Genomic DNA, 12,003 nt, shown 5'->3' with positions numbered 1-12,003 from the left:
ATGAGATGGCTGGATGGCATCACTGACTCGATGGACGTGAGTCTGAGTGAACTCCGGGAGTTGATGATGGACAGGGAGGCCTGGCGTGCTGCAATTCATGGGGTTGCAAAGAGTTGGACACGACTGAGCGACTGTACTGAACTGAACTGAACTTGTGGCTCACAGACTTACTTGCTTGATAGCATATGGAATCTTCCCAGACCAGGGATCAAACCCATGTCCCCTGCTTTAGCAGATTCTTAACCACTGCACCACTAAGGAAGTCCATCAGTTATAATCTCTTTTTCATTTCTGATTTTTCTTTCTTAATCTAGCTAAGGATTTATCAATTTTGTTGGTCTTTTCAAAAAAACCAACTCTTACTTTCATTGACTTTTTTCTATTCTTCTTCTCTAATGTTTGTTGTTTCCTTCTTTCTACTAACTTTGGTTGAAGTTCTTCCTCAAAGTATAAAGTGAGATTGTTGATTTGAGAAATTTCTTCTATTTTAATGTCATTGTTTACTATTGTAAACTTTCTTACTACTGCATCCCACAAATGTGTGTATATTGTGCTTTCATTTTCATTTGTATGAAGATATTTACTAGTTTCACTTGTGTTCTTTGACTCACTGGTTGTTCAAAAATGTGTTAATTTTCTCTTGTGAATCTTTTTTAATTTTACAGCTATTGATTTAATAGTTTCATTCCATATTAGTCAGAAAAGATACTTGGTATGATTTCAGAGTGGTTTAATTTGTTAACTTTCTTTTTTGTGGCCTAATATGTGATCTATCATGGAGAACGTTCCATGTACACTTGAGAAGAACGTGTGTTCTGTGCTGTTGTGTGGAATGTTCTGCATGTGTTAGGTCCAATCGATCTAGTGTTTTCAAGTCCTGTTTCCTTACTGGTCTTGTATCTGGTTGTTCTACCCATTACTGAAAACGGGTTATTGAATGTGTCATGGTCTATTTCTCTCTTCAGTTTTGCCAAGGTTTGCTTTATATATTTGGGTGCTCTGATGTTAGGAGCCTATATATTAATAATTGTTATATCTTGTGTATTGACCCTTTTATCTTACAAAATGTCCTTTTCTCTAGTTGAGTTTTTGACTTAAAAGTCTGTTTTGTCTGATAATAGTGTAGCCACCCCTGCTCTTTTTCAGTTATCATTTGTGTGGAATATCCTTTCCCTACCCTAACCTATAGTAGTTTCCAAAAGGGAAACATATCAGACTATAGAACCCAGAGTAATTTATCAGAAATAAATCATTTACTGAATGCTGTGGAGTAGGATGGGGCTTTCCTGGTGGCTCAGCAGTAAAGAATCTGCCTGCAGTGCAGCAACCTTGGAGACTTGGATTTGATCCCTGGGTTGGGAAGATCCCCTGGATGGCAGGAAATGGCAACCCACTCCAGTATTCTTGCCTGGGAAGCCCCATGGACAGAGGAACCTGGCAGGCTATACAGTCCATGGGGTTGCAAGAGTCAGACACGACTGAGTGACTAAACAATATGGAGTAGGGTGTGCCCCTTAGCATCATAAGCCCTTGTTTTACAGATTAGAAAGCCAAGGCACAGAGGTAATTTGACAAAATAGCAGGTAAAAAGGGACTGGTATGTATTAGGCATGCAAAAATGAAAACCTTTTCTTTCATACTAAAAGTCTTTGAGATGGGGCAACTATTCTGGATGGAGGAAGAAGCCATGAGCCAAAGAACACGGCAACTTCTAGGAGCTGGAAACAATTCTCTCTAAGACCCTCCTGAGGAAACGCAGTCCTGCCAGCACCGTGACTGGCCCAGGGAGACCTATTCTGGACTTCTGATGTCCACAATTTTAAGGTAATAGACTTATTTTGTCTTAAGTAACCCAGTTTATGGTCATTTGTTACAGCAGACATAGGAAACTTATATAGAAGTCTGAGTTAAAAAAAACACATAAAAGAACACATTTTAGACAAAATTACTTAGAAAACAATTTATTGCACAAACTTTACATTTGTTGTAGATGATGGAAAACATGGTAAAAACAAATAAAGATTTCCTAATACATTCTTTTTATACAGTTGTTTACCAGTTGTGTTGGTAGTAAGCATCTTGGGAAGTAAGGTATAAAACTGAAACAGATCAGAAGAGCGCAGGGGGAAGACCACTGCCGAAGAGTAACCTCCAGGAACTCGGCATTTTCCAGGGCAGGGAAGATGCTGTGGGGTCCTCACACTGCAAGTGAAGAACAGAGTATCTGAGTCCTTCAGCTTTACTGCTCCCTCTCCCTTTAACACACACTACAGAACTCTCTTGTTTGTTCCTTTTGGTTTTGACACTTCTAGCTTTTATTGTAAGGAAAAAACAAAGTAGTAATAAATTTCTGTCTTTATAACAGCTGAAGATAAATTCCCTCAAATTCCAAATCATAAAGATATACCAGAATGACTGTGAATGGAGTCCACGGAGCAAAATCAAATTCAAAAGAAATAGGGGTTAAGAAAAAAAATAAGTGTTGCATGATTTGCATCAGTTTGTTCAGTGAAAAGGCATGAATTAAAAACAGAGTCACCTGCTATATAAAGCAGGCTTCGTTTACTTCTGTTATGCCAAAAGGCTAACTGATTTCCCTGGTGTAATGCTCTTATTTTGTAATAGGGAATGTATTTTAATTATAATGCATGTCCAATAGCTACGGTATTGCTCCCATAACTGTACGTTTTACTTAAAAAAGAAAAAACAATCCTGGATTCCAAAGAGGACTTGTTTATCCTTATAAACAAGTTGCTATAATTAATGCAACACTAACAATGAACACAGTGAAGTACTTAAGATCTTCCTTTTTTTAAAAAATCAGTCTTAATGGTTAGCTGCTTTCTTTTCAAAAGTTCAATGTAAGTTTTATATAAAGATGTCTATATTTAACATAACTTTCACTTACTTGGTCTACTTATATAGTATGTAAAAATGCAAGTTTATGAATACCTAACGAACAATCAGGCTTAAGCTTTAGTAAAACTTACATGTGGTTTGATTATCTGAAGCCATTCATTAAGATATTCAACCAGACCCAGAGCATCTGGGATGTTGTCTCCTTCTGAAACGAACTTCAGCAGAATCGCGATTGGGATTTCTTTAGAACAGCTGCAACAAACGAAAAGAACAATCAGGTATTCTTTTTGCCTCCCAACAGCAGTTCCACTGTGCCTGTGTTCCTACAGAGATGATCAGCCAGATCGTATGCGAGGAGATGCCACACGTTCTACATGTAGAGATGGAACTGGGAGCCATGTAACACTCACCCTGGGCACATGCACCTTCCTGCCTCACAGCAAGATTTATGTGAGAAAACCAAAAGAACATCAGTTTTGTGAGAAATATCTTTAAACAGCATAAACTCTACAGCTGCAATATCCTGCAGCTGCAAGTATTTACTTCAACTATATTTTAAAGACGATGGGAAGAAAGCAGACCAAAAAACTAGTCATGGTAGTTACTTTTGGTTGACATAGCTGAGTATTTTAAATATTGTTTGTTTGGACGGTTCTATATTTTCCAAATGTTCCATGAGGAGTGTGTTTCTCTCAGCACTTTCTCTAGTGCCGCTAACTTTGTGAGCAAAGTCACAAAGCCGCCCAGGGACTGCTCTCTGGCCTCGTGGTTTCACCCTGCGCTTGTGTGCTCAGGGCTGAGAGGCTCAGGCAGCCCACCGGTCCTCTTCCGCGGCTGCCGCCCCTCTGGTTCAGTGCTGCCTCCTCTCCAGCCGTGTCAGCGCCTGAACTCGGTTCAGCCCCCTGAACTGTGAGCAAACACATTCCTGTTATTTCAGCTCCGCAGTCTATGACCTGACAGCAGTGTAGGCACAGATGACGGGGCCTGAACAGAGCAAGAGAACAGTTCAAAGCTGGTGGTCTGCAGAGCAGGTGGGAGTGACTAGCTGGCTGGGGCTTCGCAGCTGTGGTGTGAGAGGAGGTGAAATAATATACTGTGGGTGTAAGCCAGAGAGGAAAGACCGGAGACAGACTAGGCAAAAGAAATGTTGGAGGAAATGATGGTTCTTCAGGTATAAGAAAGGAGTTATTACTTAATGAGTGCAGGTCTATTTAGAATCAAAATCCTGAAGGTGGATGGTGCTGATGGGTATACAACACTGTGAATGTACCTAATGCCACTTAATTGTACGCTTAAAAATGGTTTATTTAATGTTATGTACATCTCACCACCACCACCACCACCACCACATAAAGAACTGACTATAGGCAGAGAATAAGTGTTAGGACCCCTAACATGCTACACACAATGAAGCATTAAATATGGCTTCTCAGGAACCAATTCTATAACCACATTTCAGTCTTTCCCTTGAAAGTAACACAGCACCTATTTAATAAGGGCATTTTCAGAGTTCCAGCAAGCAATCCAAACACTCCCAGGTATCCTGATTTCATTTTGATTTCATCCTGAAATCATGTGGGGAGCAAAGACACAGGCAGACACACTCACCCTTCGTCATAGAGCAGCTTTGTGATCCCTCCTCCAGGGACACGGACACAAAACTCAGAATCGTCTATTTCAGGAATGCATGGGGTTTTTTCCATTTCTTCCCAGTTGAGGCTCTGTATTTTATTCTGAACACTTTTTTGCATGGAAGGTGTAAGAAGGTACCTGAAGGGGGTACTGGAAAGAAACAATCATATCATTAACTGCTGCTGCTAAGTCACTTCAGTTGTGTCCGACTCTGTGCGACCCCATGGGCTGCAGCCTACCAGGTTCCTCCATCCATGGGATTTTCCAGGCAAGAATACTGGAGTGGGTTGCCATTGCCTTCTCACTAACTAAACACTCACAAATAAGAACATTAAGACAAGAGTTCTTTCAGCAAAAATTACCTTGTTTTCCATATATTTTGTTGCAGAAGGCAAAATGCAAGTTCTGACAGTTTATGGAAGAGTAATGTAAAGTGATTGCTCTGACTTGCTAGTCACATACTTAGGAGACTGTGCTGGGGACAGGTAAACAACCGAAGGCAAGGCCAGCATGAAGACCCCACGGCCACACCCCGACAAGGCCTCTTACAAGGGCCTCAGAAATGTGGTCTACTGTGACAGTCTCAGAAATTAACTCGTTTTGAGAGGTTACTCTTCGCTGATATTTCTTCTTCATGATTTTACAGGTGTACAAATGACAATGCAATAAATATTATGGATTTCTAACTCTTGAATACGTTATCTTTTATTTAAGAATTCAATCTGACATGCCTGGAAATTGTACTTAAAGGCAGCTGGAGTTCTGCAGATACAAATGGTTGAATACATGGAAATAAATAGAAACACTGATCCAGTCTTTGAATCAACTGATAAACTTCAGGTACTCTTTCTCCTTTCTCTCCATCAGCTGAGCCCTGAGGTGCTGTGGGCTCATGACACACACAGCAGAGCACAGTCCCAGAGATACACACAGCAGAGCGCAGCCCCTGAAGCACCCCATTGCTACCCTAGACCCCAGTGCTGCGGCCCTGGGAACACCAAGGGCCCCCAACGCTACTCCCCCTGCTGCTGCTGCTAAGTCGCTTCAGTCGTGTCCGATTCTGTGCGACCCCATAGATGGTAGCCCACCAGGCTCCGCTGTCCCCGGGACCCTCCAGGCAAGAACACTGGAGTGGGTTGCCATTTCCTTCTCCAATGCATGAAAATGAAAAGTGAAAGTAAAGTCGCTCAGTCGTGTCTGACTCTTCGTGACCCCATGGACTGCAGCCTTCCAGGCTCCTCCGTCCATGGGGTTTTCTAGGCAAGAGTACTGGAGTGGGGTGCCATCGCCTCCCCACAATCTTTACCTCCTTCTTTCTAAATTCCAGGGAGAAAAGGAAAGGATGGCATTAAACTTTTGTTTTAACCTTTTAGTAAAGAAATCATCCTAATAACTGTACACATCTTAACAAAAATACTTGTCCAGAGACACAGACCTACCTGCGCAGCTGGAGGTCATTACGGTGATACGAGTGGCTGCTAGAAAGAACCACCACTTTGGCGCAGCCGCTGCATTTCACCCAGGAAAGCAGTTTTTCACAGAATGACTTTGATTTATACTTTGTATACCATGGAAAGAGTACAATGAAAATACAAAGTTAGATCTCAGATTGTAACAAGAGTAGCCTACATAGTATTTCATCAGTCTTTGTGATGATACTATTAACAGTTTATGTATGCTAAACTTATAGTTAGTTTCAGATCCACTTATTGTCTTTGCACTGAAGGTGAAACATGAGGAACAATGACTATAATTTTCTGCCCCAAATCTGATCAGGGGCAGAATTTGGGGCAGAAAATTCTGCCCCAGAAAATTCTGGGTTAGGTAAGCCAGAAGGCAGAATGCCTGTCTGGGTCCCTCAGCACAGTCCGTGTTGTGAATCACAGGAGGAAGTCAGCTCCATGCTGAACACCAGCTAAAAAGGTGTGACAGCCGAGGCAATACTTGAACTTTGCCTGGATGTAGAACTGATGGGTGTGTGGGGAGCAGCTGGGGAAATCTGAGTATTCTCTAATGCTCATCCCCCAGGTGTGTGGTGTGCTGTAGTTGTGAAGGAGACTCTCCTTCCTGTAAGACGTGTGTTATGTGATGCTGGCACCCAGCTGCTTTGGACTGTTTGGCAGAAGGAAACTGTGTGCACAGGCACAGAGGGTCAGCCAGGTGTGGCAAGAGGTGAACAGGCGACTGACCTGGGATGTGGACCTTTCACTCTACTTTTAATGGATGAAACAAAATCTAAATAGCTCCAGGTGTCTAGTGGCTGCCAGGTCAGTGTGGACACATTCCTGCTAGACAGTGGTGAGGGCTATGAACTTGCTTGGAGACAGGAAGCTACAAGAGGATCTGACTGAGGTTTCCAGGACCTGGGGTGGAACAGCCTGTGGGGCGGGTGGTGCAGAAGCAGAATCAGGGGCATGAGAGAGGACACGGGCTGGACCAGAGTGGTGACAGCAGAAGGGGAGAGAAGCGGGATTCAAAAGTGTTATTTTCAGATACACGTAATTTTTATGCAGGTGCCATGGGTTTGAAATGTAATGCAAATAGAATAAACCTGTAATATTCATATGCTTAAATTTTTTCACCCATGGTACCTGAATCAGGAATATACAGGGCCCAAGCTATATGTCCCAATTCCTTTCAATATATTCAGGAAATAATAGTGACAACTCTGAAATTTTATGAGTATTTCTCTATAAACTCAGACTGCTTAACTGTATAAATATAAAGAAAGAAAATGATTTTTGAATCTTAATAATGACTCGGTATTTTCTCATTATACTGTACTTTAATAAACTTAAGACAAAAGCAATATACTAACCTTAATAAAAATGGATCTTAACTGAAGAGCCACTAGTTTCTTTGAAGGCAATGCATACACTGCAAGTATAAGAGAATGAAACCACATGATAGTTAAAATTAAGGAGTCATACATGAGAAATTAATAACAAAACTGAACTAGGAAAAATTCTGTATTTAAATATTTTAAAAATATATTTATTTGGCTGCATCCAGTCTTAGTTGCAACACACAGGCCTAACTGCCCCGCTGCTTGTGGGATCTTAAGCTCCCCAAACAGGGATTGAAATCTGTGTTCCCTGAATTGGAAGGTGGATTCTTTACACTGGACCATCAGGGAAGTCCCTAAAGATTTTTGCCAATTAAAACACAGAACATATGTACTACATCATTTAGCTAAAACACTTTAAAAGTACCTCAGAATTCACCCATGGGCTTTATTCTATGGAATAGATTCATTGCTGAAATTTGACTATAAGAAAATTATCAAAAATTATTTCTCTTCTTTGATTGTAAACCTAGAGGACTCCCCTGGAAATTTCTATCCTTATAACAAATGACCTCATTTTCAAGACCCATTTTCAAGGTTTGGTTTCTGATATTGTTCCCTCTTTTCTCTAGAGAACAGTCACACTCATTGGGGTTAGAAGGAAGAGTAAAATGCAGGCAAATTTAGCTGTGTGATAAAACACAGAAGCTACATTTATTTTCTTCAGGAGATTCAGAAAGACCTGAAATAAAACATAAGACCTCTGTGAGTCAATACGTGTGAATTTATCCTGTGAGGAGGATCCACAGCATTCACCAGAGTCTACAAGGGGCCCACTTTACTGATGCTTTAGGAGGCCCTGCCCAAGTTTACCTCCAAGAATGAGAAGCCCTGACATGACCCAAGGACAAAATACACAGTCTCCAAGAACATGTGATTAAGCCTCTGTGCCAGGGCTAAGCTTTCAGTCACTGTAAACATCACAGACAACCCGAGACTCGGGCACTGTGTGTCGTGGGTCACGTCTCTCCCATTCTACACGTCTGTAGGGATCATCTCACTGGACTGGTGTATGTGGGATGACTGGGACCGTGTAGCAACCATTAGCAAGGGTGCTGACCACCAGGCGTGTTTGGGACAAAGTGGGCTGGAGCTGGAAGCTCAGGAACCAGGGAGGTGGGCAGGCTGAGTTGACGTCCATGACGCCTCACTTCTGCACAGCAGCACTCCTGCTCTCCACCAGAGTGTTTTGTTGGTAAGATCCTGTTTCCCAGCGCCTTGCTCGTGTGATATAACATCACCTTTCACGTATTCTGGTCAAAAATATTTAGCTTCTAAATAATCAAGGCTTTAATACTAAGTCCAGTTTCAGAAAATACAGAGGCCAGAGGAACACAGTGGTCAGTCTGTACGCTGTGAGCCCTGACTAACCCCAACTGACAGCACAGCAGGGAACTGTGGAGATGGGTGGTGTGGGAAGGGCCTAGGCCTCCTGCAGTCAAGTGACTCGCCTCTCTGAGCCGGGTCAGTGTGCATTACGATGAACGCTACCACTGTGTGACAGATGACTTCAGCCTGCGTGGGGCGCTGCACATTAAACACAAAGGCCTGAGCCCAGTGTGAGCAATACTTACACGTGCCAGGAGGACAGAAAGTAAAACTGAGGATAAGAGGGGGAAACCCCGTGTTAAAAATCATTCTATCCAAGGGTACAAATACAAGCACATCTCTCGAGGGGGCTGTAATCCAGGGTGTGTGCAGGAGAGGAGGGGACCGCTATGGATTCTAAAGAGCCACTCCAGGTGCCAAAGACACCCAGGGAGGGTCTGGCTGTGACTTGACACAACTCTGCCTTGTGGAAGGATATAACACACCTTCAGCATTTATACTGAGCTCCGCTGAATTCTCTTCTGCAGTTGCATATGGATTGTTTCCAACCATTGGCACAAGACAGTCAGTATAGAAGTAACCGATCTTATGCATATTCAGTGTGGAAATAATCAGATCTATTGCAAGCTGGCCAACATTTCCAACAGATACTGCTGGCTGAAAAAGTAAAAAAAAAAAAAAAAAGTTCATTAAGTTATCCAAATCAGCAGCACTTTAAGAAGTTTAGACAGAAGAGGGCAGTCACAGCAGAGGTACTGGATACCAATGCCCAGGTGCATCACACCTGGGTGCTGAGCTTTTCATTAGCTCCACCTGGAGACTACTGACTGCATACTTACTGAATACCTGCTATGTGTCAACCCCTGTTCTGGGCACTGAGGATGCAGTGAACAAATGGATCAGAGTTCCTGCCCTTGTGGAGTTTCCATCTAGTAAGGGGGTGGTTTGCTGTGGCAAACAAAATAGTAAAATACATAGCGGAAGTACTATAGAAAACATTTAAGTCAGTAAGGGTGTGTGTGTTTGTGGGTGACTGCAAGTTCAAAAGGGGTGGTCAAGGAAACAGTCACTTCAGGTGACCAGTAACTATAGCCCTGAAAGAGGTAAGGGAGACAGTCACACCAAGACTTGGGATATGATGAGGTCAGGCAGTGGGCAAGCAGGTGCGGAGGCTGTGAGGTGTGAACAACAGAGTTCCTGGGTCTTCTTTCCATTTGCTTCGTTAGTGCCTAAAGATTGGAGGGAGCTTCTTTTCATGCGGGGCACACACACACACACACACACACACACACTCGCTCGCTCTCTCTCTCCCTCTCACACACACACTCTCTCTTTCATGACTTCAAATAGCCAACTACCATATCTCTACCTACACCCCACTCACCTGAACTCCACAGCCTAATGGCTATCTCCACACTGTTACATCAAAACCAGCAGGTACCAAACAAAGCATCTGCCCAACCCGCTCCCTACTTTGCACTTCAGAAAACAGCAACAATTACTCACCCAGTTACCTAAACCAGGGACCTGCTTCCCTTCCCCTCAGCAGCCACAGCAGGAGAGGACTAATTGTCCTTCATCCTGTCTCCCAAGTTTCTCTTCACTATACCTGCTCCTCTGCACTCTTCCAGCAACTGCTCGTTTTTGGCCTCTATGGATCCCTCAGAGCAGCCTCCCACTTTGTGCCCTCACGTACCAATCCCCTGGTTACCCTCCTTTAATTCCTTTTCCCTTTTTTGAAGATTCTGCTACTTTGGTTAGACCCTCAATCTCGGGTATCGTTCGTTTCTTCCTCACTACTGGATTCTTCCCATCAGCCTATTCGCACCCTCTAAAATCTTTCCTTCTAAAAAAAACTCCCTTTTCACACGCTGTCACTTCTCAGTGTCCCTGCAGAGCCCAAATTCCTTACAGTCCGTCCACTAAGACACAAGCAGGAACTTTATCTGTGAATTCAGGAACAAAAGCACAAACATACACATCTCCACGTCTTCTCCCATTTCTTCAATCCAATATGGCTTCCCTCTTCACCGTCAAGGGTACTGCTAGTAACCTGTGGACATTATTTTCTCTATGATGTTTTCTTTCTGCCAGGTATCTCCTGCAAAAATACTTTTTCCCTTTTGTGATTAACGAATATTTTTCAGGGAGACACTTTGATATGAAGTCAAATTTTCTTCCTCAGTACACTATCAAAGCTGCTTATATCATTCACTGATACTTCTTTTTTGCTTTGAGCCACGCCACAAGTAGGACCTTAGTTCCTCGACAAGGGATCAAACCCATGTCCCTTGTAGTGGAAGCACAGAGTACTAGTTACTGGACCAGGAGGGAAGTCCCCACTGATATTTCTTGCTTTCATTATGATGAAAATTGTCGAAAAGTGACTTTTCTATTACCATCGTCCTTTTAAAAATTGATGCACAACATTGTGATTCGACATCTGTACACATTGCAATATGATTACCTCAACAGGTCTACTTAACATTCATCACCACTCAGTCAAAAAATTATTTTTTCTTGTGATAAGAACTTTTTAAGATCTACACTGTTACTTTCAAACATACAACACAGTGTTAACTATAGTTACTACGTTGCAAATTACATTCCAGGACTTATTTTTGACTAAAAGTTTGTACTTTTGACCCCTTTCACCTATTTCATCCAATCTGTTCTATGTTGTTTTTTTTTAATTCCACATACGAAGCTTTTCTTAACAGGTCTTTGTGTCCCTCCCCTTCCCAATAAATCCCAGGGTCTTTCTGTACCCCTTTCAACGTTCTAACTTTTTTTACGTGTGTTCCCAACTAGACTGCGAACTCCTTGAGACATAGAACCTGGTCTTACCATTAGACCCTGACACAACACAACGCTCACTGAGGCAATGAATGAACCGCGATAGAACCGCGTGCTGTCGGCAAGTCTTTACCAGCCCGTCTGCAGTTTCCTGACTAATGACAATCACTCCCCAGCTTAAGCGCGGTACACAGCTCGCTGAGAAAAGGTTTTCCAGGAAGAAAGGTACAGCGAGTGGCCCGCACGGCACCAACGGAGGGCAAGGTCACGTCCCCGCACATTCCGCTCTCAGCCACCAGGACCCGGCCCCGCAGACTGCGCGCGTCCGGGGGCCGCTCTGACGCCGGCCCCCTGCCCCGACTCACCATTAGGAGGGTGCACCCCGCGAGGTCGGGGACCGAGTCCCCGGAGGGGACGAACATGGTTTCGCTGGCGGCACGAAGAGTCGGCGGCCGGAAGTGCGGGTGGAGGGCTCCTGGGGTCCTTCGAGGCCCGGGTTGCGGTCCTTAGGTGCCCGTCCCACTGCCTGCCGGGGCGGCGCG

General features: G+C 43.4%; 1 protein-coding gene and 1 long non-coding RNA gene across 2 annotated transcripts; one reads left to right on the top strand and one right to left on the bottom strand.

Moving 5' to 3' along the window:
• The first annotated feature begins 1,428 nt into the window (after nucleotides 1–1,428).
• LOC113882651 lies at nucleotides 1,429–3,462 on the top strand. The gene is made up of 2 exons (XR_003508413.1): nucleotides 1,429–1,824; nucleotides 3,161–3,462. It is a non-coding gene; the product is annotated as an uncharacterized LOC113882651 (long non-coding RNA).
• PSMG2 (proteasome assembly chaperone 2) lies at nucleotides 1,946–11,977 on the bottom strand. Its single transcript, XM_027525613.1, has 7 exons — nucleotides 11,827–11,977; nucleotides 9,151–9,322; nucleotides 7,310–7,368; nucleotides 5,931–6,049; nucleotides 4,468–4,641; nucleotides 2,991–3,111; nucleotides 1,946–2,202 (listed from the first exon to the last, which is right to left on the bottom strand). Exons 1-7 carry the CDS (start codon nucleotides 11,881–11,883, stop codon nucleotides 2,110–2,112), a joined length of 795 nt encoding a protein of 264 aa, XP_027381414.1. The 5' UTR covers nucleotides 11,884–11,977; the 3' UTR covers nucleotides 1,946–2,109.
• Between the last annotated feature and the right edge of the window lie 26 nt (nucleotides 11,978–12,003).

The sequence above is a fragment of the Bos indicus x Bos taurus genome, chromosome 24, assembly GCF_003369695.1.
Source record: "Bos indicus x Bos taurus breed Angus x Brahman F1 hybrid chromosome 24, Bos_hybrid_MaternalHap_v2.0, whole genome shotgun sequence".
Lineage (NCBI taxonomy): Eukaryota > Metazoa > Chordata > Mammalia > Artiodactyla > Bovidae > Bos > Bos indicus x Bos taurus.
Note: the sequence above shows the minus strand (reverse complement) of the source record. Positions and strands in the feature narration are given on the sequence as shown.